The sequence below is a fragment of the Moschus berezovskii genome, chromosome 21, assembly GCF_049115385.1.
Source record: "Moschus berezovskii isolate FMDL1 chromosome 21, NW_MosBer_1.0, whole genome shotgun sequence".
NCBI classification, from domain to species: Eukaryota; Metazoa; Chordata; class Mammalia; order Artiodactyla; family Moschidae; genus Moschus; species Moschus berezovskii.
In genome coordinates, this window is record NC_142480.1 from 53,533,622 (window position 1) to 53,558,146 (window position 24,525).

The 24,525-nt window shown below is 45.5% G+C and overlaps 1 protein-coding gene across 9 annotated transcripts in view; it reads right to left on the reverse strand.

Moving 5' to 3' along the window:
* AKAP13 (A-kinase anchoring protein 13) overlaps window positions 1-24,525 on the reverse strand; it is a 315,522-nt gene that overhangs the window by 32,222 nt on the left and 258,775 nt on the right. For all 9 annotated transcript variants that reach the window (XM_055417745.2, XM_088829675.1, XM_088829674.1 and 6 more), the window contains 3 exons: window positions 19,539-19,713; window positions 5,760-5,827; window positions 3,508-3,574 (listed from right to left, as the gene is read on the reverse strand). In XM_055417745.2, coding sequence (XP_055273720.2) covers window positions 3,508-3,574; window positions 5,760-5,827; window positions 19,539-19,713 — 310 coding nt within the window. The remainder of the gene's footprint in view (window positions 1-3,507; window positions 3,575-5,759; window positions 5,828-19,538; window positions 19,714-24,525) is intronic.

The window sequence follows — 24,525 nt, forward strand, 5'->3', positions numbered from 1 at the left end:
CACACCAGGCCTCCCTGTCCCTCACATCTCCCGGAGCTTGCCCAAGTTCATGGCCATTGCACACGCCCAAAGAGGACACTGGAGCTCTGATTTCGGGTCAGGCAGTCACACTGACATCTGGGCAACAGATGATTTTTCCGTGGTAACACAGCTCCTGTCCCAGACGCAAGCAGCATGATCTGTCCAGCCCTAGCAGCATCAGGAACTGAAGGAAATGACCAGGGCAGCTGTCACAGCTTCACAGCACTACAGGATGTGCTTGACTTAATAAAAGGGATAAAGCCATTCAGACTCTATCCAGAAGAAGGTGATGTAATCATCAGTAACCTGCTGCACTGCCGCATGACCAGACCCTTCTTGCAGGAAATATGCAGAGCACCAGGAGATGGGGGGCCTTGCCCAACAGGGAAGAAGGGCAAGAGGCAGAGAGGCAAACAGGCTCTAGTGTGAGGGACTGGAGTATACCTCAGGGTCTCAGAGGGAAGTTTGTGAGCAGATAAAATACGATGGAGGAGCAGTTCCCTGGTGGCTCAGTGGTAAAGAATCTGCCTGCCAACTGCAGGAGACCGGGGTTTGAGCCCTGGTCCGGGAAGCTCCCACATGCTGCAGGATAGCTAAGCCTGAGCACTGCAGCTACTAAGCTCTTGTGCTCGAGAGCCCGAGTTCCACAACAAGAAGCCCGTGCAACGGGAGAGCAGCCCCTGCTTCCCACAGATACAGAAAAGCCTGCATGGCCAAGAGACCCAGCACGGCCGAAGATAAATAAATAAAATTATTAAAAACAAACAAACAAACAAAAAAAAACACATCAGAGGCAGGGAGAAACATGAGTCCTTGAATGGGGACGTCCCTGAAGGGAGGCCGTGGACAGGCAGACGGGAAAGGAGGCTGTTCTGGGGCGTGGAGCGTCTGGAGGGAGAGATGCTCAAGCAGCGTTAATGCGAAACGGAGACGGCAAGGGAGGAGGCGGGCCGGGGCGGACATGCAGACCGGGGAGACGGCGGAGCAGCAGAGCCAAGGCAGGCCACGCAGAGCCCTCACGACTACCACTGAAGGGCAGCACGGGCATGGGGGTAGCTGAGGGAGAGCTCTGAGACTGCTGGGAACCGATCCCTCCCCGCTCGGGCAGGCTGCTCACTGGCTCCGAGCCCCGGCACCTGCGCCCACGAAGGCCACGGCAGCAGGATCGTTCCCACTGAGGGAAGCCCACCACCAAGGGCTTCACGGGCATCACCTCACTTAAACCCGGTGACCGCCTGATGATCCCACTGCATCCTTCCACGGAGGAGGAATACCAGGTACGGGGGGGTAGGGGGAAGCTGTAAATGTTTGTCTGAGGCTACGCAGCTGCTCACACAATATCAACTCTGCTTTTCAATATGCTGTCTAGGTTGGTTGTAACTTTCCTTCCAAGGCGGAAGCGTCTTTTAATTTCATGGCTGCAATCAGCATCTGCAGTGATTTTGGAGCCCAAAAAAATAAAGTCTGATACTGTTTCCACTGTTTCCCTATCTATTTCCCATGAAGTGATGGGACCAGATGCCATGATCTTAGTTTTCTGAATGTTGAGCTTCAAGCCAACTTTTTCACTCGACTGGACTGAACTGGGAGAAGGCAATGGCACCCCACTCCAGTACTCTTGCCTGGGGGATCCCATGGATGGGGGAGCCGGGTGGGCTGCAGTCCATGGGGTCGCTAGGAGTTGGACACAACAGAGCGACTTTCACTCTTCGCTTTCATGCATTGGAGAAGGAAATAGCAACCCACTCCAGTGTTCTTGCCTGGAGAATCCCAGGGATGGCGGAGGCTGGTGGCTGCCATCTATGGGGTCGCACAGAGTCGGACACGACTGAAGCGACTTAGCAGCAGCAGCAGGACTGAACTGAACACATTATTAACTAGAGGATTTCTGCAGAAACTAACGCATGTGGCCGCCAATTTGTGAGGTAGGTGGATACCGATAAAGTCTCTGGTCAATAGTGTTCAGGTAACGAAAGATGCATTAATACACCTCTGGTCAGTAATTTGTTAAGTGGGGTGCTAGGACTCAAACCCATATAATCCGAGTCCACCACCTGGACTCTTACTGCTACGTTACCTTGGTGGGCAAAAGGGGAATAAGAATACACGTGGGGGCTGGAGGTAATATAATAGGCAGCTTTGGGGAAGACCTTTTATATCTGATTTGAAAGAAAGCAGATTTCTGAAAGAAGAGATAAATGTCAAGAGAGCCAGAAAAAAAATTTAGTAGAGTAGGCTGGTAAAAGGTGTTGGGATGGGTTGGATCATTGTTAAAGTGGGTGACAGTCTAGCATAACTTTCATCTAGGAATTTACGTGCAAAGATGGATAATAGCCAGAATTCCATCTGACAGGACTCCACACCCTCCACACCCTCGCCGGCAGCACAGCCTGAGTGGCCGTCCCGAGCCGTCTGGAAGCGCTCACAACAGTCGGGCCTGGGGCAGCGGTTCTCACACTGTGGACATCACCTCACCTGGAGCGTCTGCTAAAACAGAGCACTGGGCTCCACCCATGGACTCTCTGATGTCGTAGGCCTGGGTAGGGCCCAAAACTGGCACTTATAATTGATCCAGGAACTAGGCCTTGAAAAACACAGCCTGGGGGCGAGTCTCAACCAGGTTCTGTGAGCTTATTAACGTGGTATTCATTACTGCGTTATTTATGGCAGTGGGTGGAGACAACTCAAGTCTTTGGGGGAACTGGTAATTAAAATGTGGCGCATGTTCCTGAAAGAATACCACGCAGCAATTTGAGATGATAGCTTTCACATAATATCACACGCAGATCTCAAAACCATATCAGGGGAAAAGCCTAAATCGTACTGTCTAATTTAAATTCAACACACTAAACAGTAAGAGATATTTTCAGAGGTACACACACGTCTGAAGATACGACAGATTAGAGAGGTCTGCATTAAACAGACCACAGTGTGCGCTGATGAGGGGAAAAGGGAGAGAGAGAGAATGGAGAATGAAAGGGGAAAACATGCAGCGAAACCTAAGTGGAGCTTTGCCCAGACTGGAGAAGACAGGTTGATGTGACGGAGTGTGAGGAACTCAATCTGTGCACCCCTTGAAGACCCTGAAAAAACGAAAACAAAACACCCCCAAACTATATAATTTCACAGTCTGTGAAGGAGTTTAATAAGCAAGATGTCATTTGATGTTGAGAGCACTGAAAGCAAGTTTCACTGTTTACTCATGGAAAAGGAGCTTCAAAAAAACATGGGGGTCACTCGCTTAAATAAACAAGGCTCAAGTGCTGCCTTGTAAGCTCTCTCACACACACACAATTCCAAGACCTTCCAGAGGGTCTGATGGTAGACTGCCAAGCTTTCGGTCAATAAAACTGCAGGCTTCTCTAAGTTACTGCAAAATAGGTGTTCAAAACGTGATTAAGAATAACAAAGGGACACAACAGAGTATGTGTAAGTCCTGAACTAGAGGGGCCAAGAGGAGCCACGAGGGGCGGGCAGACTACTCACACTTGCTTCTCATGATGACTGTGGGCAGCGAGGATGTGTCGTGTGCTTGCAGGTTCCCTTTGGGCTGCTGTAAGAAAAAGAAATTTTGATAAATTTCACAAGTTTTTATGGATTTTACAACCTATCTTCTATCAAGTCTCAAGAGGCCTGGAACATAAAGCCAGCTGCTCCCGTTCCTGCCAACGGTCCTCAGGGTCCTACTCTCAGACACGGCCACCCGCGCTGGCTGTCGCCTGCGACTCCGCGAGAGCCATCTCCTCTGCCTGGAATGCTCCTCTCCCTTCACAGGCCAGGCAGTCTCCAGTTTCAAGGTCAGACCTCGGGGGCAGAGCCACCGTGAGCTTCCGTCTTCTCCTCCCGTGAGGCAGCGACTGGCACCCCTCAGAATGCTGTGCTTATAGTTCTCTCCTTATTTATGGTCATTGTCTGCACGTCCATCGTCCCCACAACGCTGGTTCCCCACGAGCAGCATCTGTGCCCTTTTCATTTCCATCTCTCCAGTGACCAGCATTTATTTATAAGGCGTTAAATAATTATTAGAGAAAGTGCTAATTTTAAGACTTTTTTTGTGGCATGGAACAGAGACACCATGTGAGAATACTCCAGGGTGGAAGCAACTAGTCTGAGATAAACCATTAGTGGAAAAGGGTCTGTTTAGAATGGGATTCCCCCTCTTTGATGACACTCTTTTACACGGGATAGACCATGTCCCCATCGCCGTCTTTCTCTGGCACAGTTATGATGATGACATTCTTACCAGAGATCACAAATTCAAAGGCCCATGGGGTCAGGCAGGTGACAAGGATGGAGGCAAGTTGGAGGGGGCAGGAGGCAGCAGCCTGGGCCTGTGCATCTTGTCTGGAGAAGGTGGTAGCCACTCGGCCCAGTAGGCTGTCACCTCCATTTGCCTCTCCAACATCTAAGGACCTACAGCCCAGATTCTATTCTACGGGCTTAGGAGCTGCCAATGGATCAAACACTTCTGACTTCACACTGCCTGGCAAGTGTGACGCTTACATACAGTCTAGTTGGGGGAAGGTACAGATCACAGAAAGTAAATGTAACAGACAAATAGACCTTAAGAAGGTGGTATTTTGCATTAGTCACTCAGTTGCGTCTGACTCTTGACGACCCCATGGACTGTAGCCTGGCAGGTTCCTCTGTCCATGGAGTTCTCCAGGCAAGCATACTGGAGTGGGTTGCCATTCCCTTCTCCAGGGGATCCTCCTGACGCAGGGATTGAACCCAGGTCTCTTGCACTGCAGGCCAATTCTTTACCGTCTGAGCCATCAGAGAAGCCCCAAGGTGATAAATACTGTGGAAAAAAAGAAAAGTTCAGCCCTTGGACAAAATTTACGTCCATGGGCTGCGTAAGGTCCAGGGTACAGAAGCCTGTTGTCTTTACACTAGTTCAGTGTTTCTCAAAGTGTGGTCCCCGGACCAGCAGCAACAGCATCTTCTGGGACATTATTAGAAAGGTAAATTCCTCGGCCCCACCCACCCAGAATCGGAAATTCTGGGAGTGGGTCACTGGCACAGTGTCATTTTATAACAAGCCCCCGAGGTGACTCTCAAGTCTGAGGCCACTTCACTAGATAAACGTGTTTGGTTACTGGAAGCAAACAGCACGCTGAACACACATGTAGATGGTGCTGGAAAGCACTCTTCTGACAAGAACAAAGACAGCTGAGTGACTGAAACACTGAGAAACCACCCGGGCCACCTAAACGCCCGTCTGCCCCCAGTCTCGTACTCTACAAGGGCCTCTGACGCGCACTGGGTGTTATTATGTGACGTGCATACTCAGAGCCTGGACCACCATCCATTCCCTTCTCATGTGATCTACGTGAGCCTGTGGAGAAAAGGATGCTGGGCAGCCTGGATCAGAACCCTGCCCTCCCCACCATCAGCACGTCAGAGTCCCTGATTTCCACCTGCTGCCCTCGTGGTCCCCAAGGAGAAAGGCAGGAGCGTGAAGAGCAGAGCAGGTCTGCAGACATGGTTAAGAAGAAAGTCACTATACTGGTGACACAGATTACAATCACAGAGAAACGTGTGTTCAATGTGGACAAGTTCTGAAAGCATTTCATCTTCCGAAAGCCACAAATTCCCGAGTGTGTCAAGAAGAGATGAAACGTTCTGGGTTACTGCAGTCTCAAAGGAGGTACTAAATGATAAAAAGACAAATAGAAACTCTAACCCCAAGTCTCCCAACTCAGAGGATCTCATTGGTTCAGGCAGAAATGTCTTACCTTCATCTTGACCTTTGCACAGGAGATCAGACTTTCTCTGCAGCCTTTGTGGACAAAGGCGCCACAATCTGAAAAGAGAGCAGAACGCTGGGTGACATTAAACACAGCGACTAGAGGCGCACACTGATTTTCACAGCCATGGCGGCCTATGGACAGCTGGTGAAGCCGCTCACATCAGGGTGTGACTACCCGGGATTACAGACTGCATCCCTCTTCTGGGAAGCAGGCGTGTGACATCATGAGGAGGAGGAGAAACAAGCAGGTGCCATCTCTGATTAACAAAAAGGAGAAACCCGGCATTTCTCGGGCAGGAAGCTGAGAGGCTACCAAAACTAAAAGTGAAAGTGTCTGCTGTCGACATGTGAATCTGTGTCACAAATAATACGTAAGTGACACGGAACTATACGTACATACTTGGAGGAGGAAATGGCAACCCACTCCAGGATTCTTGCCTGGGAAATCCCATGGACAGAGGAGCCTGGTGGGCTACAGTCCATGGCGTTGCAAAGAGTCGGTCACGACTGAGCATGCATGCACACACACACACAGAGACATTAACATAAACATGTAAGAACACCCACAAATGATATGTAAATGCACCCCCGTCACAGGGGCTTTGAAATCTGTATGACTGCGTCAAAGGAGTGTGAATCTGAAAATCCACCTGTTTGTGTCCTTTTGACTTAGACTCCTATCCACCCTGAGTTTTTGGCAATACCCCGGGTCTAGAGCTGGAGGAGAAAGGTCATCAGAACCACCTCTCAGCAGCTCCAGGAGCCCTGACTCAAGAGAAAGTGGGAGACTTCCTGAAAGATGAAGCTGAGACTTTCTGAAAGATGAAGCAGCGCCCATGATCTGCTGAGGACGTGATTTTCATCTCAACTCCTAGACCCACAAGGGCTGCTGACAGAAAAAACCCAGCCCTCAGGGCCTCAAGAGGGCCAGCATCAGCTTGTACAGCTGCTATGAAGTCATTAACTGAGCTGGGCCAGGAGGCTGGAGGGGAAGAAAAGCAAGTAATAGATCTGTCTGTGGGGATCCCACGGCGAGATCCTCCCCAGGGAAAGGCTCCCTGAGCAAATCAACAGACACCACCCTTCGGCAACACTTCCCATTCTGACTCAGGAAGGACCGCAGGTCCTTGAATGGTCACCCTTGAGTCAAGGGCAGGATGCTCTCCTGACTTATATGCCCGGATTCTGAGGATGAGTGTGGAAAAGGCCAGAATCCTAGACCCCAGGGCCTTCTCCATTCCTTCCTCAACATCTGCTGGGTTCATAGGCCTCTTTCCTAATACCACCAGTCACAGTACATTGGATGATCCTATGATTTTCTCCTCCACTGAGTAAAGAACCCGCCTGCAATGCAGGAGACCCAGGTTCAATCTCTGGGTCAGGAAGATCTCCTGGAGAAGGGAATGGAAACCCACTCCAGTATTCTTGCTTGGAGACACCCACGGACAGAAGAGCCTGGAGGGCTACAGTCCCTGGGGTCACAAAGAGTCTGACACTACTGAGCGACTAACATTTTCTCCCCCACTGAGTGTTCCTTCAGGGCAGGGTCTCTCTATCTACTGCTGAAACTTTAATTAAGTCTCCCTAGCACAGTGCCTGCCTCATGCTGCCTATTCCAATGTCTGTTTTAGACTTTATGCTTATTTTATACAAAAGCCAAATGCCCTGTCACAGCCTTGATTCCAGTAGGTCAAATACTCACTTTGAACACTAAAAGGAGTGCTAGAGGCACAGCCATCACACTGTGTTTCGGGTCCTGGCTCCCTGAGTTAGTTACTATGACTCTAGGCCGGTTCCTCCTCCACAGGTCTCAGTTTCCTCAGCTCTCCAAAGTGAAAGGGCCCCATTTGCCCCTCCAGTTCCCTTCCTCTGAGGTTCTGTCAGGCTCCTTATGTTGCATCTCTTGAAAGAGATGATTTTTCAAAGTAAATTACTTCAAATTGTTCTATAAGGCTCATACTGCAGAAGAGTTTTCAGCTTCTTAGTCATCTGGATCGTCACTAGGACACACCCATCCTTCAGGGCCTGGCTGGGGCAAGTTCACACTGGAAGACTCACTGTGGACAGATACGACCCCCATGAAAGAGGCCACTAGGAGCAACTCTACTTTGGTCAACAGGACGGCCCAGGGCAGGAACTAGTTTGGAAGTCGGATGGGGTGAAGCTTTATTCTGGGCCTTTCACTCTCAGGCCTACCGAGCCTTCTGTCGAGTAACCTCTTCGAGCTTCACCCCATGAGAAATCGACTCTCCAGTCATTTTTCTGATGCTCTTCAACTAGAAGAGGCACTCAAGTTCATTTCCCAATTTCAGCATGAGGGGAGACACTCCTGGGAAAGGTTTATTCAGGGAATCAACGAGAGGAAGCAACCTGGAGGGTTCTCAGTCTCAGAACTCTATTCTTGCTTCCACTGTCTTCTCCAGGATGACACTGCAAGGGGGCCGCATAGATGCTGTGCTCCTGGCAGTTTCCACTGTGTGTGATTATGGGCACTTCCACGTTAAGTCATGAAGCTGCTCCAGAGGTTAGCAGTTATGAAAGGGTTATACATCCCTGAATATCAATGCCAGGGTTTCTCAGCAACATCCCTTTCTGGGCACAAGGAGGCCTTTGCAGAGAGAGCCCCCTGGGGAGTGACTCATTCTAATCAGCTAAAAGGAAACCTTTTGAGGATACTTTTCTCAAGAACTGGAAATCACTGGCCCTTGTTAAATTGTCTCTTCTATTTGGAAATAAGGATACGTTTTGACTAAGAAATCATCATACTGTTCCCAGAAAAGAGAAGAATCGCAAACAAATCCAAATAACTCCTGAGACTCCAATGCCTTTGCACCCTTCTATACATCATGCAATGAAACTCACATTCCAGATCTAGACTCTGGTGAACTTTCATTAAAGGCTTGAAGACCCATGAGCCAGTGAATGGCCTTCCAGAAAGGGTCAAAGAGGAAACAGGTGGGCTGGACCAAATTTGTCTTTACTGACTCATATTCAAAACTTTTTCCCACTTACTTCTCAGAAAGTGATTCTTCTAATGGTCCCCTAACGTCTTTAGGATAAGTGAAAGTGTTAGTTGCTCAGGCGTATCCAACTCTTGGCAACCCCATGGACTGTAGCCCACCAGGCACCTCTGTCCATGGAGTTCTCCAGGTAAGAACACTGGAGTAGGTGGCCATTCTCTTCTCCAGGGATCATCTTGACTCAGAGATCGAACCTAGGTCTCCTGCATTGCAGGCAGATACCTTACCGTCTGAGCCACACTCCTCACTTAGCTTGATCAAGCCCATCGTGTGTGAGTGTACACTTCTAGCCCCTTGCTGTGTCCGGTCACACCTCTGAGCTCTGAGCAAACTCTTTCCTGCAACTGTGTCCCTTGCTCCCTCTTCCTTCCCAGACTGGGTTGGCAGGACTCAGCTCTCTGAAGTCTTCTGTGACTCTCCCAGGGAAGCAGACGCCCAGTGATCTCTGAGCTTCGGGAATCCCACACCTGCCTCCATCACGTGCTGCACCATGGCGGTCTCCCCTCGCTGCTCCACAGAGGCCTGAGACCCTGGTACAGCCCTGCTGACCCAGCGCGTCCTCGTGCACAGGCTTCTCAGCGCCCCTTCCTTCCTTTTTCCTTTGTCTTTCACATTCATTGTCTTTAACCCCACTCTTCCTTGCTCTCTCAGTCTTGCCCAAGTGTCTGAAGAGAACCTCTTCATAACATTTTACTTACACAAAATAATACTTTGAAACATGAGTGAAAAAAATATGAGGAAAACTAATGAATTCATATCACAGCCAAAGAAACCACAGATTTCGAAATGGAATTAAAACGGAGTGCCACATCTAACAACCCTATCTTAAAAATGTTTAAAACTCATCATAAAACAGTAAGATGAAGAACCAAACAGAAAAATGGTATAAAGATTATGAACAGGCAATTCACAAAACCCACAGTTTCATCACCCTATAGAGAATTAAATAGTGGGAATGGTGCAATTACTTTTAAATAGATTTTAGAAATATTCAAGTTCTCAGACCAGTGTTTGAGATTTCAAGGACAACTCCAATTGACGTACCATAAAAGCAGAAGTAGTATTTTTAAAATGTACTTCTGGTAAACAACTTTTCACACAATCCACTGTTCGAGTTAACTGAGACACACGTCCCCAAAGCCACAACCCAGCTGAAGTTTCAACATACTTTACAACATGGCCACAAGTCTGAGACATAAACAGTCTGCATGCATGTCTGCTTAACACACTTGAGTACCTACTTGAAAACCACTCAACTTGTTACCCAGCTGTCCCAGACTCAGTTCACGGTAATGGTTTTAGCGGTGTATGTGGGCGATTTAGAAACTTTGGCCCAACTGACATCAGCTGAAGTCTTGAGGTTAAAACCTCTGTTTTGGAAAACAGACAATTACCAAGAACATATGAATTGAAGACAATCTAATACCACTTTCAAGCTCCCTGTCACAAACTCTATACCATGTTGTTAGGGAGATGAAAGAATTATTTGGCCTTTTATTTATTTTTCAAAAAACATTTCCTAAGAGCAGTAAGCAATATGCTTTCATTCTTCAAAGTTCTTCAAAAAGGCCTTAGCACTGTGGTTTACGGGAACAGAGCCGACCCCTAATTAGACTCCTCTGAACTTAAAAGCAAACAGCCCAGCCTTCAGCTTCTTTCCTGGCTACACGGAGGCATCAAACAAAAGAATATGAAGGAAAACCCACAGGGCTGTGACCTCACATCTATTTGTTGCTTCACCTTTTCAAAACTCTGCCACCAGAGCTTTGGTGAACTGTTATATACCATATACCCATTCACCTTCAGCAGAGAAGTCCAACAACCCACTAGAGAGACTGGCCTAAGAAAATCTGCTTTAAAGAAGAGTTAAGAGGAGAAGCCAGGACAAACTGAAATGAAATGAGAGAATGGCATGAATACTTCAGGCCTGCCTGTTAAAGGAAGGATTCACCTTCCTGAGTTGTGTCACGTTCTGAAGAAAGGGCTCGTCCAACGCTTTTCCAGGGAGGGCTGTGCTGAAGAGCTTTGACTACCCTTCCTCCTCGAGACCGGTCTGAGTAGCAGAATCCAGGTGCGGGAGAATTCTCAGATCCTTCTAAAGGTTAGGGGTCAGAAAGACTTTTCTAACTTTAAGGAGAGAAAGGTCCAACTTCACGCTATCACGTCAACACTCACCAACAAAACAACAACAGCAGAAAAACATTTAAATATTGATAAATTTAGAAATACATGCTCAAAAAGCATTTCTGCAACTTCTGGTTTAAATTTTCTGGGGACTGTGAGACACGGCCTGGTCTGAACTGATACAGCGTAGATACAAATGACTTGTAAGACATTCTCGGTAGATGGTGTGATAACCACAGTGCTGGCTGTACAGAACAAGACCAAAGCCACAAAAGAGAGCAGCTGGAGGGCTCCCCTAACAGCAGTTTTTGTAAGAATGCTGGCAAACAAACCAACAAAAAGCAAAACCCAAAGTGCTGTGCTTGGATGAGAACTGGTTTTACTGCTGAGGCTCTTCCACTGTCCTTTCCCCTAAACACACTTCTTTTCTTTAACCGGTTATATGTATTTCACCATCTAAGCAATGACCTCTAAATGTGAGAAAACTGCTTGTCTACAGAGCTGCCTTTCAGGACAAAATCTCAAGGTGAACCAGACCATCACAAGCAGTCTGAACTCTTTATTTTTCCTACTTGGGTTGAGGCTGGTCCACTTCTTTCCTTTCTTCTAATCAAGAGAAGAAACCTACCACAAAAGTATTCAGAAGCTGCTAACACAACAGAAAATAATTCCACAGTGATCTCAGTTATCATCTTGCATGTGTTTAAAGCAAACAAAACAGAACCGCTGGCAAGATCTGAAAACCCGAATGTAGCGGATTCCTTGCGCTGAAGGACTCCACCAGGCATTCCAGGGACCAAATTATTTGTGGTGGCTAGAAAGAACAGCTGACTTATTCAAGGGAAGCTCTACGTAACTGCAAGGGGGAAGAAGTGGAAAGATGCTCTCCTCCTTTCTCTACTCAAGTTACCAAAATCCTAAAATAAGAGTAGAGTTTTGGCGGGGTTAAACAAACTTGCCAAGTTTCTCCTAAATTACTTATTCCCTACAAAGGGGTAACTCTGCTTTCACCATGTGTTTGTTTTCCAGGAGTAAACTGCAGAGGAACCAACTTAAGGGAGGCTTTGCTCCTGCCCCTCGGCTATTTCTAGCGCCTGTGATCTTGACCATTTCCACCTAAGTCCACCAAAGGAACTCAGCTTTCACCATCACTGTGACTTCAGACTGGTCCAGGTGTTTTCCAGTGAGGTCAAGAGATGCTGACTTGTTTTAAAAGTTCCAGCCTGCTGAATCTCTCAATATTTGCATGCAGAAAGATGTATTAAAGTGACTAGAGATGTTTGAAAGACAGGCAAAGACCAACATCAGCCATCGTCACACCGACCACGATGGGCCAGGTGGCTGATCTTTCTAAACCGCGAGTCAAGACTGACTGAGCAGCCACTTGGGGTCTGAGGCTCCAGGGTCAGCAAACAGGATTATGTGAAACCAGGGAAAGGGCTGCTGTCAGCACAAGGGTTTCCTAGGAGGCGAAGGAACTGGAGGGATGCTGCCGTTTCCTGAGATTCCTGGGAAGATCCTGGACATGAGAGGGGATGGAGGGAAGCAAAAAACGATTCTGCGTCCTCAAATTACTCATAGTTTCCACTTCCTGCCAAGATCACAAGTGGTGCTTCACACCCACAAACCTGCATTGCAGGCCCTGTTCTTCAGGAAGCTATAGAGAATCAGCCCATTACCTCTGTTCCTTGGGGATGACTACATGTTGTTTCCTTTGCTTTCAAGCCTTGATTTTTCCTCCTCTTTTTATAAGGGGCAGGCAGCACCCTGTCACGCACAGATCTTAAGGCCACCACTGAACGTTGAGCTTCTTACAACACTAACTCTGGAGCGGACTGCAAAGCTATAGTTGAGACCGGGAGCCCCTACGTTTCTGAAGTGGGGTGATATGCAAACTGAAAATGTTATTTTTGCACCTAGGCATACACTAGGGTAACCAGGCCCTATCAAACAGTTCCTTTTTGCCGTCTGATTCTTTTAGTTTAAACCTAAAAGCATTAACTCTTCTTCCTTGTTGTGCTGAGCAGACCTAAGATAACTTGTGACATCTATAGTCAGATCAAGTGACTTCTTTAAGTCAGAGAACTGCTGGCGGAGGACATGAGGACAATACTTCCTCCTCCTGACAGGTTCTCCAAACAGAAGACTCTTGTAATGACACATTGGACTCCATGAAGTAGTCTGCTTCCAGAAGAAACAGACAACTGGGGTGACTCAACATTAAAATTAAATATTAAGACCAAAAAACCTCCATCCTACTATTATAAACACTATTAACGTAGAACTAGTAGTCAATCCACTATTTTATTGATCTTCCATATTTAAAAAGACTTAATAAAATATTGCTATATTGTGTGCTATCAAATATGTAAAATATTTAGCACAGATATTTGAACTATAATCTCAACATTTACCTTTGCAATGAAAGACAACAGTGAAGCTGTTCTGATGGATCAAAATATGAGCAATCAGGTGGATACTTGCTACTCACGTAACCCTCAGCATCTAATTTATGTCTGTATTTATTTTTTTGTGGCTCAGACGGTGAAGAATCTGCCTGTGAGGCAGGAGGGCCTGAGTTTGATCCCTGGGTCGGAAAGAGCCCCTGGAGAAGAGAATGGCAACTCATTCCAGTATTCTTGCCTGGGAAATCCAACAGACAGAGGAGTCTGGCGGGCTATAGTCCATTTGGTTGCAAAGAGCTGGACACACCTGTGTGATTTTCACTTTTCATGCATACTACAGAGTATAGTATCTTCATTTTCACAGATGGGTAGGTACAAATATTAGTGCTTTTTTAAAAAAATGGTTTGCCTTGCAATCATATTACATTCTTCAATTAATTCAAGATGGAAGGAAAAAGTCAAACAAAGAAGGCAGACTGACAGCTAAAGTTAATATGTTGATGTTAAAATTTGGTGACACTTTCGAGAGTGTATTTTTAAGTGGGCTGTAAATTGCTTTTAAAAATATATAAATCCCACAATCTGTGGAACTTCCAAAACACCAGTTTTCCACAAAAACCATTCTGAAAACCACCGTCCTATTGAGCTATTTAATTACTACACAGACCGGTGGCTGAGAACTTCAGTCTACCAGCCTCGAATCTCTTGAGTCGGGTTGCTCCCCATCAGCAGCAGCCCCCACAGGTGATTCTTCGTGGGTGGCTCAGCGCCCCTGGGCCACAGACAATTTCCCAGAGGCAACACAGGTCCCCTCTCCAGGGGCAGTCCTGCAGACACTACTACAGACAGTACAAGCACTTCTACAGTCTGAGGCGCCCGGGCTCTACTTCATCATGGAGTGAGTCCAGGAAAAGAGCATTTCTACTTAACAGGGAAAGGTATGGAGGGAACAAAAATGGGTTTAGGATGCCTGATTACAAGAGGCGTATTCTCCTCCATCAGAGTGGATATTCTGTTCTTTGACAAAGCAGTCACGTGCCAGGTGCAGGTTCAATTCAGGGTCACTGTACTCTAACACGGACTAACAATAATTCAACTCTTCTCACCGGAAAATAATGCGTATGCAAAAATCAATGACAGTAATAAGATGCTTCATATACTGACAACATCAGACAACTTTTTCCAGCCTGCAATTAAATTGAAAAGTTATCTGGAGCTACTCGTGGAAGTATATAGTGAGTCATCCACTCACTGTAACCATAAACCTATGGTTCTCTATGAAAGTCAAAGAGGTGGTTGCTCAGTCGTGTCTGATGCTTGGAGACCCCACAGAGTGTAGCCCGCCAGGCTCCTGTTTATGGAATTCTCTAGGCAAGAATACTGGAGTGGGTTGCCATTCCCTTCTCCAGGGGATCTTCCCGACCCAAGGATCGAATCCGGGCCTCCTGCACTGCAGGAAGATTCTTCACTTTCTGAGTCACCAGAGAATAGCACAAAGAAAAGGATACTTTGGGTCTTCAAACAAGATTTTCCTTCTCTTTTGTCCCTCTACTTTCTGATAGAATTTCACATCACAACTCAGAACTGAGAGCTGGTGGGGTCCCCTTACTGTCCATGCTGGTGCTACCATGACAGTGACAGAGAGACTCTCTCTGATCTTTTGTCCAACTAACTGTTTAAAGCCATTACGTTCTCCAGTCAACACCAACATAGTCTGCGCTTTCTTCAGAGACCAGATGACAAGCAGAAAAACCTTTGAAACTACCAGTGAGATGACATTTACATTTTTTTTTTTTAACTCAGAGAGCCAATATTCAAGTACAGTCTTAAAAAATTCAAACAACGCAGAAATAGAAAACAAAAACTTAGTCCCCTTCAATCTCTCCTCTAACCTCTGTTTCAAATTGTTAACAGCTTAGTGTATATCCTTTTAGACATTCTCATACAGCTACATAAACAATTACTATTTACTTATCTGTTTTCTATAATTTGGGATCATACACACAGTTCCATTTATGCCTCTCAAGTTTCCAAAATGTCATGGAGATCTGTTGGCACCTGCAGATCTATTCCATTGGCTGAGAAACTACAGCTGGGGGCTGAAGTCAGCCCACACCTGTTTTGTAAAAGCGGGTTTATCAGAACATAGTCACGTTCACATTCACGTCTTGTCTATGGCTGCTTTTGTGCTACAAGAGGAGAGTAGGGTGATCACCACAGATGCCTAACAGCCTCCGAAGTCTAGTATCCTAACTATCAGTTTCTTCACAGAAAAACATTTTTTTAAAATTAATTATTTGGCTGTGCAGGATCTTAGTTGCAGCACGTGGGATCTAGTTCCCCAACTAGGGATTGAACCCAGGTCCCCTGCATTAGGAGCTGAGAATCTCAGAGCCACTGGACAACCAGGGAAGTCCTCATAGAAAAACTTTGCTGATGACTTTTGAGCTATTCCATTTTTACCATTAGCCTAATATTCCACCTAATGAATATATTATATTTTACTGTTAGATATTTAGCTCCTTTGAAGTTTTCCACAATATGAATAACGCGCCAATGAGTAAGTACCTAGGATTATACCTTGGGAGCTCTTACTCTAAGCCACTGTGTAATAAGCAACTTGAGAAAGGTGTTTCCAATTACATATTCCAACCACTAAAAAGGATCATGCGATGCTAAATATGGAAACATTAGCACCAATCAGATTATAATAAGTTAATGCTTGGCACTTTTAAATTTACAGTGTTACATGTCAAATAAACTCATGGAAAAAAAAAAGAGTAAGAGAAAGGTGCTAGGCACACAGGTTGCTCAAAGAATATTTCCTGACAAATAGCTTTTGAATGAATTACACAGTGCCTTGCATATTGCAGGCAACTGATCTTTGCTGAATAAATTCATTTAAGATAAGGAACTCAAATGCATACTTATTGGTACTGTTAGTCACTCAGTCATGTCTGACTCTTTTGAAACCCCATGGATTGGAGCCCACTAGACTCCTCTGTCCATGGAATTCTGCAGGCAAGAATACTGGAGTGGGGAGCTATTCCTTTCTCCAGGGGATATTCCTGACCCAGGGATCAAAGCCAAGAGTCCTATGTCACCTGCATTGGCAGACAGATTCTTTACTGTCTGTGCCACCAGACTTATTCACAGTTAAAAGTAAAAACAGAAATTCAGTCTGAAGTCACCAAGATCTCCTAGAATATTCACTCAGCTCTTCCCCACTACTGAAGCAGATGACAGAATGGAAGTCATTGTTCCTTTATGTATATAAAATCTAAATCATAGCAACCTACCAGTGATGCAGAACACTAAATTATGTGAAAAATCTCCAGGAAGATTTTCCAAGAGCTACTTGCAGTTACTTTTTTATTTTTTATTATTAGCTTTATTTTTACTATTAGTTTTATTCAGTTATTTTCAAATCCACCCACTGGTTGTGCAGTATTCTAAGAAGCAGACAGCATCCCCGTCAGACACATGGTCTCTGGGCACACAGTGGCGGCTGGAATTGAGACCCCTGAACATAGTCAAGAGCTTTAAACTAAAGACGGTAACAGCCCTGCCAAAAGGCCTGGAAAAACCCATGCACACCTGCCTGCCCTCCCCTGGACCTGGAGTGAGAATTTTGTGTTACCTATGAATCCAGGGTCCGGATTTACACCATTTGTATCTCCTAGAACCTTGAGTTAGGGAGCTGTCTCTAGAGGTTTAGTGGAATTCCAATCCAGCAATGATGAAACCCTGTGGGATCCCCGCTGAAACAGAAGCTGGACTGAGGCACCACAGGGTCACTGTGACAGAATAGGGACTCCAGAGATTCCCAGGGGAGGGGAAAAGTCTTATGAAGCAGAACTTATGACAAAAAAAAAAAAAACCCAGCTACCATGTAAGGAAGGTAAACCGTGATGAAGAAGCATTGGTAAACGCAGGCAGAAGATGCTGACAGTTATTAAACGGTTGAAATGAATCAAGTCCCTAATGGAAGAACAGGATGTACACTGCTTGGGGATTTTCTTTTCTGCGTGCTCAGTTATGTACTAGTTTTCTAAAACACTTATTTTGTTGAAAAGACATTTTTAAGAACTATGTTTCATAGCAGAAAGCGGGTGTTTGGCCTGCTGTACTGTTGGGAGTTGCTGGAATATGAATTTCATGCAGCCAACCAAGAAATGTGGTCTTTCTCTGTTTTTCTCTGAGGCCAACGCTCCTGTCATGGAGAACAGGCACTTCACAGGGGAGACAATTCTTTGCAGCGGAGGATGAAATTTCCACAGTTCTCGCTGGTACAGATTTAAAAGAGAAACAGAGTGTTTAACACACAGACTGACACATGGGTGGCTCACTCTGCCACACTGTTAGGCAGCCTCATGGTATGTGTGATCCTGGAGGATTCTGGAGGGAATAAGAGGTGCCGGGATGGTAGGTCAGGGGTGTGAACAGCAGCGTCCTCCTTGTGTTTACTTCAAGCACTTTGCGATGAATGCAAATTTACCTGTGCTCAATAATATCACTTATAAATTATATGTAGTTTCCACTAAAATAAAAGACAAACTCCTGTAGAAACTGTACATCTGAGAATATTGAAAGAACTAGTAACTGATCAGCAAACAAGAAAATGGCAACACTGACTTCTCATTCCTAGAATGAGCTCTTTGGAAGTATAAGACACGTATGTAATCTTTTTATATTACACACACACACACACACACACACACACGTAGCAGACTCTTCTGCTCATGGAATTTTCCAGGCAAGAAAACCAGAGTGGGGTGCCATTTCCTACTCTAGGGGATCTTCCCGACCCAGGGATTGAACCCACATCTCTTGCGTCTCCTGTATTAGCAGGTGAATTCTTTACTACTAGTGCCACCTGGGAAGTCACGTGTAGTAGGCTAAGAACGTTTTAATGGTAGATAGGCATACCAAAAAGGCCCTGGTGACCACTGCCCCAGACAACCAAGTCACTCCAGTACTGAGAAACCGTGTCTAGCAGCTAAAAAGTTATCCTGGCGACAAGGGACCAGTGTACTAAGAATGAGTCCTTTCAGAGCCTGAGCTCAAGACTAACATGCTGGGGACATCCTAGACACGGACAGCCTTTTGTCCCCTCGAGGTCGCATAGAACGTGTGACAGTGCTGGAGTCCTCTATTTCCTGGTTAAGTCACACATGATGGAGGGCATAAATGTGTGTGATATCTGCCCACGAGGATGAATACAGACATGAGAGCTCCCCAGAGGCTTTCTTTAAGGAAAAACAGGACAGTTGAACAAAGAGGGCTGCAGAAAACATTTGGAGTAAAATATATCCATAAAAGGCATTTTACCAACATGTGTGTGTTAACACCAGTTGTCTAAAAAGTCACAACAGCTGCAGCATGGATAACACGGACTCTGTGCCAGGTGTCACTCCACTCTGCCTCTAAAATTTAAGGAAGCAAGCGACTGGAAATTATTATTGTAACTGTTGACTCTGCTCAGATACAGTTTTAAAAAATTTTCAAATTTCAGTAAGTTAACTATCTTGAGTTAACAAGTCACTCGCGATATTTCACACAAATGACTGAAATCAAGACCAGGTCATGACATCATGGTCTGGGCAGTGCTTCTTGAGGACTGGGTTAGTCACCGTTCAGTCCAAACTGGTTACAGATGTAACGTGACGCCCATCACCTCCGCCTTCTGGATGACTGGCCCTTCACATCAGCCACGTCTGACCATAAGTGGCCTCCTTGATTTTCCCCGGTATGCGCGATGAGCACTACTCCTCTCTGTCTGCAACCGTATTTTGAGACGTAATGCCTCACAGCAAGGGTCTGCAAGTTGCAGCCTGTTTCCATATGGCCCGTGAACTGCAAATGGTTAGCGCTAGAGTAAAAAGTGAGCTGAAGTGACTGACAAGGGACGGCTGGGCGGCTTCGGGGTTTGAGGCTATTAGACGGTTTTCATGCTGACATGGACTTCCAGAATAATGCAGTGGCTTAGGGACAACAGGAGAGGATATTTGAAATCGGGCTCTTTGAAAAACATTAAGGGCTCTGTATTCTCTTATCTGGAATGTGTGTCTTCAATGCTGTTTAAAGGAAGACAGAAAAAGGGCTACTTCTCCACATCAAAGTGGAACAGATAAGGGGTGGGAAGGACAGGAAACTAGAAACGACCGTTTCCGAGCCTGGAGCACTTTATTGCACAGGAACACACGCATCTCTTACTTGCACACGTGCAGGCGTCTTTGCTGGTGAAGGGCTTCGTGCACTGGCTGCAGACGATGGGACCCACGATCGAGATGGAACAGAAAGCGTGCCCGTTCACGGTTTTCTTGTCCTTCTCCTTCTCTTTAGAGTCTTTCTCCTTCTCCTTAATTTTATCTTTCTCTTTTTCCTTTTCCTGCCAAAGGAAACAATCAACATTACATTGCTAGCTGAACACTGGAAGGCCTTCCCTTCTGGAAGGCTACTGGGCTATCTGTGGTCAACAGTGGCTGGTGAATGTTTTGAATCAAAGTTAGGAATGCTGTCCTGGACATAAAAAAATTTTTTTATTAAGTTGTGTGCATTCGAATTGCATTATAAAAACCTTAGGAGGATTGGGCAGGTTGAACAGTTTTGTTCCTGGCTTGAAAAGTGAAAGTGTTACTTGCTCAGTTGTGTCTGACTCTTTGCAACCCCATGGACTGTAGTTTGCTAGGCTCCTCTGTCCATGGGATTCTCCAGGCATGAATACTGGAGTGGGCTACCACTGCCTTCTCCAGGGAAAGATCTTCCAACCCAGGGATCGAACCCAGATCTCCTGCACTGCAGGTGGATTCTTTACCATCTGAGCTACCAGGGAAGCTATGCCAATAGACATGTTCATTGCCTAGGGACCAGCATGGGCACTGGAAGAGGAGGAGCCTGCGGTGGCCCTGGGGCCTCCTGAGACAGCCACGCTTGAGCCCATGGGGGAAGCCAGTGCCGAGCCCAGGTGCAGGGCGGGGAGCAGAAGAAAGGATGTGATGGTTCTGGGACCAGCCTGAGGCAGAGGTGACTGGGTAGCGTGAAAAATGACTCAAGGTTCCCCACAACTGCTTCCCACCCATCACATACCCTCAAGAGAGGGCACATATCTGATAACTGCCTCCCCTACTCTAGCTGGAAAAATGAACTATCCCCCACATAGACATTTGCTGTTCTTACTAATTAGAGTTTCAAGGTTCAGCTTTGGCCCAGTTTTCAAACTGGAGGAGGAAGGGTTTAAACCCTAAAAATGCAAAGAGATACTAATGAGTGCTAGATCCTTCATAAAATATCCAAAGCAGTCAGAGGCATTTCAGATACACACTACCCTTAGGAGATGAGGACTGGGTGGTCTAACCATACACTCTTCATAAAAAGTCCTTCCCAGACACGGTTAGACAGACACTTGGCTGGTTAATCAACAGCAAATGAGTAATTTTCTTTCAAACTAACTGGACCCTGAATTGCAATTTACAGAAGTAGGAGGAATGCATTTAGTAGTGGTCATCATCACCAACTTTAGGGTAAACATTTTCCAGGGCATATAACAACACTATTGCTGTCATCTAAAACAATTCCTGAAAAAAGAGATACCCCAAAGTCAGTGATCATGACAACTACCAAAGGCCTTAGATTTTCAATCGATGCTTTCTATCTACATTATTTCATCGGATTCAATAACTCTGAAGTGAGAAGGGTGGGCATTATGCTTCCCATTTCCTAGCTGAAAAGATAAATAACAAAGATAATAGTAGGCAAGAGTTGGAACAATCACTACGTGGCAAGTAGTGAAGAAAGCAACTGACATGAAATTTCTCATTAACAACCCAATGGCGTATAAGGACCAGCTATGATTTCCATGAAACACTCGAGGAGCCGAAGCTGAGACATGGCTCATGTACTGGAGGTCACACACCAGTAACTGCCCAAGCTGGAGCTAACTTCCAGATCTGCCAACTGTAAAGCTCAGCTCTTGGTCACTGCACTCTACTGCCAACGACTAGAGATGTATGGACTCACAGAATGTCACACAGCAAATGACCTGCAGTTAAAATAAAAACCCCAGGTCTTCTGACTCTGTATTCAGAACCCATCTGCTATACTGAAATGGTGAACATTTGCTAAGTCTGTGATTCACATGAAGTCCTTTGTTAATAGCAGGCATATAATAAAAATCTAAGAATCAAACTGCTACACTTTAGAACTATAAAAAATAACAGGAGAGGAAGGGAGGAAAAACAAACTACTTCATTTTAAAAAACAGGAAACTGTTCTGAGTGAAAATTCCTTAACTGCTAACGTATCTAAAACTCTAATAAAAATCAGTATGAAGAAACTGAGTTTTTCTAATAACTTTTCTTTGAACTAAATTTTGCTAAAGGCTTCTCATATACAAAATGTTAAACTGAAGAGCACCTGACCTTTTTGTTCAAGAAAGCTAAAAAAGTTGCTGTGAGAGTTAAGAAAATCTGTGGCCAACTAGCTTACTCTCCCAAGCCTTGCTATGCTCTTCAAATCTGAACAGATAATCTCCCCATCCTTTGCGAGAATCCCAACCAGCTCCTCCAAGGATAAAAACAAAACAAAACAACAAACTCCACTCTCTCTCTCTGTGTTGATCGGAAGCTAGTGCTGTAAAGAAGTCAGGCGCTTACCTCCCCATGCCTTGGTCCTATGAATCTCACTGTTATGAGGGGTGCTTCATGAAACCGACCCCATTTTGCCGACATGATTCGACCCCCATGCCAGGAAATATGCTCTCACGGGAGGAGGGGCTCATGCCGGCAGGGCAGGGCCTGGCAGTTCCGAGCTGCCATTAGAGCAACCAGGAGAGAAACTGTAAGAGGAAGCTGGGGACTGGTTGAGAAAAGGAAGGAGGGAGGGCCGAGGCTGCGGGTTTCCTTAAGACAAGCTTAACTATTTGCATGCTGCCGGCGCAGCCCGCCACCCAGGCACAGAGGACCCAGGGCACGACACGGGGCAGACTGCCCTGCACACGCTGTGTGCGGACAGTGCTTAAGTGGTAAGACAGGAGCTCTGGCAAAACTGAGGCAGATTTTTTTTCAATGCTGGAAGTTAAGGAACACATCTATTTAAACAGATGTCCTCCTTTGAAAAACCATACATTTCTAAAGAAAAGTTGTTTGGTGAAGTCGCCTGTGGAAAGGCACTGATTGGCTGTTTTCTGAAGTTTGATTTTTCCAGGTTTAACTCTTGCCAAAATGCCTTAAACCTGTGTTCTGGGGAAATGGAAACTAATAATATTTAATGGGAATAATGCAAGAGACAACTACACTAGGATACTATGAGGGGAAATGATATTTTGATTCTTCTAAACCTACCATTTTAGACAAGTAATTACGATTAAAAAAAAAGAACTCTGGAAAACTGTGAAGCATGCTATGATTAAGCGACTGAAGAAACGAGAGATGATGACATCTAACATTGCTTTAAGTCTTGGCAAAAACTACTTTACCCTAGTTGGCACCTTTGAAAGGCTAAGATGTTTAGTTCTCTTTACTTCACGTGAACTGGGAGGTGAAGTTGAATGTCTTGTCATGAAACCGGGGAGTAGATTAACATCTGTTCAGGAACCTAATCCTTGCATCCAAAAAGGCCTACTTCAAATCAGATTAACAATTTGTCTCAAACATCTCTGACCATCTCCTACTCGTCTGCAGAGAGGAAAGCTTAGAAAAAAAAATCGATGTGACAGGATGGTTTAGAGAGGGTCACATCCCACTCCCTCTGTAATGAGGACATTATATACACACACACACATATATATTATGTGTGTGTGTCTGTTATGTTATCAGTCTGCAGCAAGCAGACTCACTTAGCAGGAAACCGTACTACCTCTTAAAGATACTAAAACACAAAAGCAGAAACTGCCTGCCAGTCTTCCTGTTTTATTTCCTGTTTAGGTTCTCCCTCTTTCACACACATACACGACTCAACATATTTATCTGTTAACTCATGCCAGTTATTGAGAATTCTTGAAAGGACCTATAAAGGATCAGTACTCTATTTCCCCCAAATTTCCCATACTCACATGGCTAGAGATATGAAAATATATATATACAGCGTGTATTATGTTATACATATAGTATATTAGATATAGAGTGCTTACACTAAAAATCTAGTGCTAACATCTAAGTAGCATTTCAATTTTTTAAGCATTATGGAGAAGTAACATTATTCAAAGGGTAAGAAAACCAGTAAAGCCAGCATCATGACACCAAGAAAATATTCATTATTTTTACGTTATCCTTTTAGAGAATCAAACATTTCTGAATGGAAAAGCCCTCCTGTGGGTACGATGGCAAAAACACACAAGGTATTTAATGCAACTTAATGGCAACCCACTCTAGTGTTCTTGCCTGGAGAATCTCAGGGGACGGCGGAGCCTGGTGGGCTTCTGTCTATGGGGTCGCACAGAGTCGGACACGACTGAAGCGACTTAGCAGCAGCAGCAACATAAAATGTGGGGCTTCCCTGGTGGCTCAGTGGTAAAGATTCCCCTGCAATGCAGGAGACGTGGGTTTGATCCCTGGGTTGGGAAGATCCCCTAGAGAAAGAAATGGCAACCCATTCCATTATTTTTGCCTGGGAAATTCCACGGACAGCGGAGACTGGTGGATTATATTCCATGGGGTCGCAAGAAGAGGTGGACACAACTTACTGACTAAACAACAATATCATCATAAAATGCATTACTTCACCAATTCTCCTGTTTCTTACTATCTTCTGGTACATGAACAAAAGCTGAGCTATCCTTTGTGAGGATGAAACAATCTTATTTGAAGTGAGCTGGTAACAACGATCAAAAGTGACTCTTAAGCTTCTTAATACACTGATAATGTGGCTGAAGGGGTGCCTACACCCTGGGTAATGTGAAATGGATTGCAATCCAGGGTTACAGATTTGTAACTTTTGGAGAATTTCCATCGCTAGAGATAGCACAAGCTGCCAGAGACCAAACCTTGGGGCCAAGAGCCTGAAAGGGGAAGCAGTCTCGTTGCAAAAGAGTGCATTACTCTGACAAAGAGGAGACGGGAGGTGACAGGCCACCTGAAGACGGCCTGCTGCTGCTGCCAGGCTGTACTTGCACACAAACTACCTTCTTTTGGCCTGCCCTTTCTCTTCAGCCCTCTCCTAGCAAACTCCAGACTCCAGTCCTTTGAGGTTGTTAAAGAAATTAAAG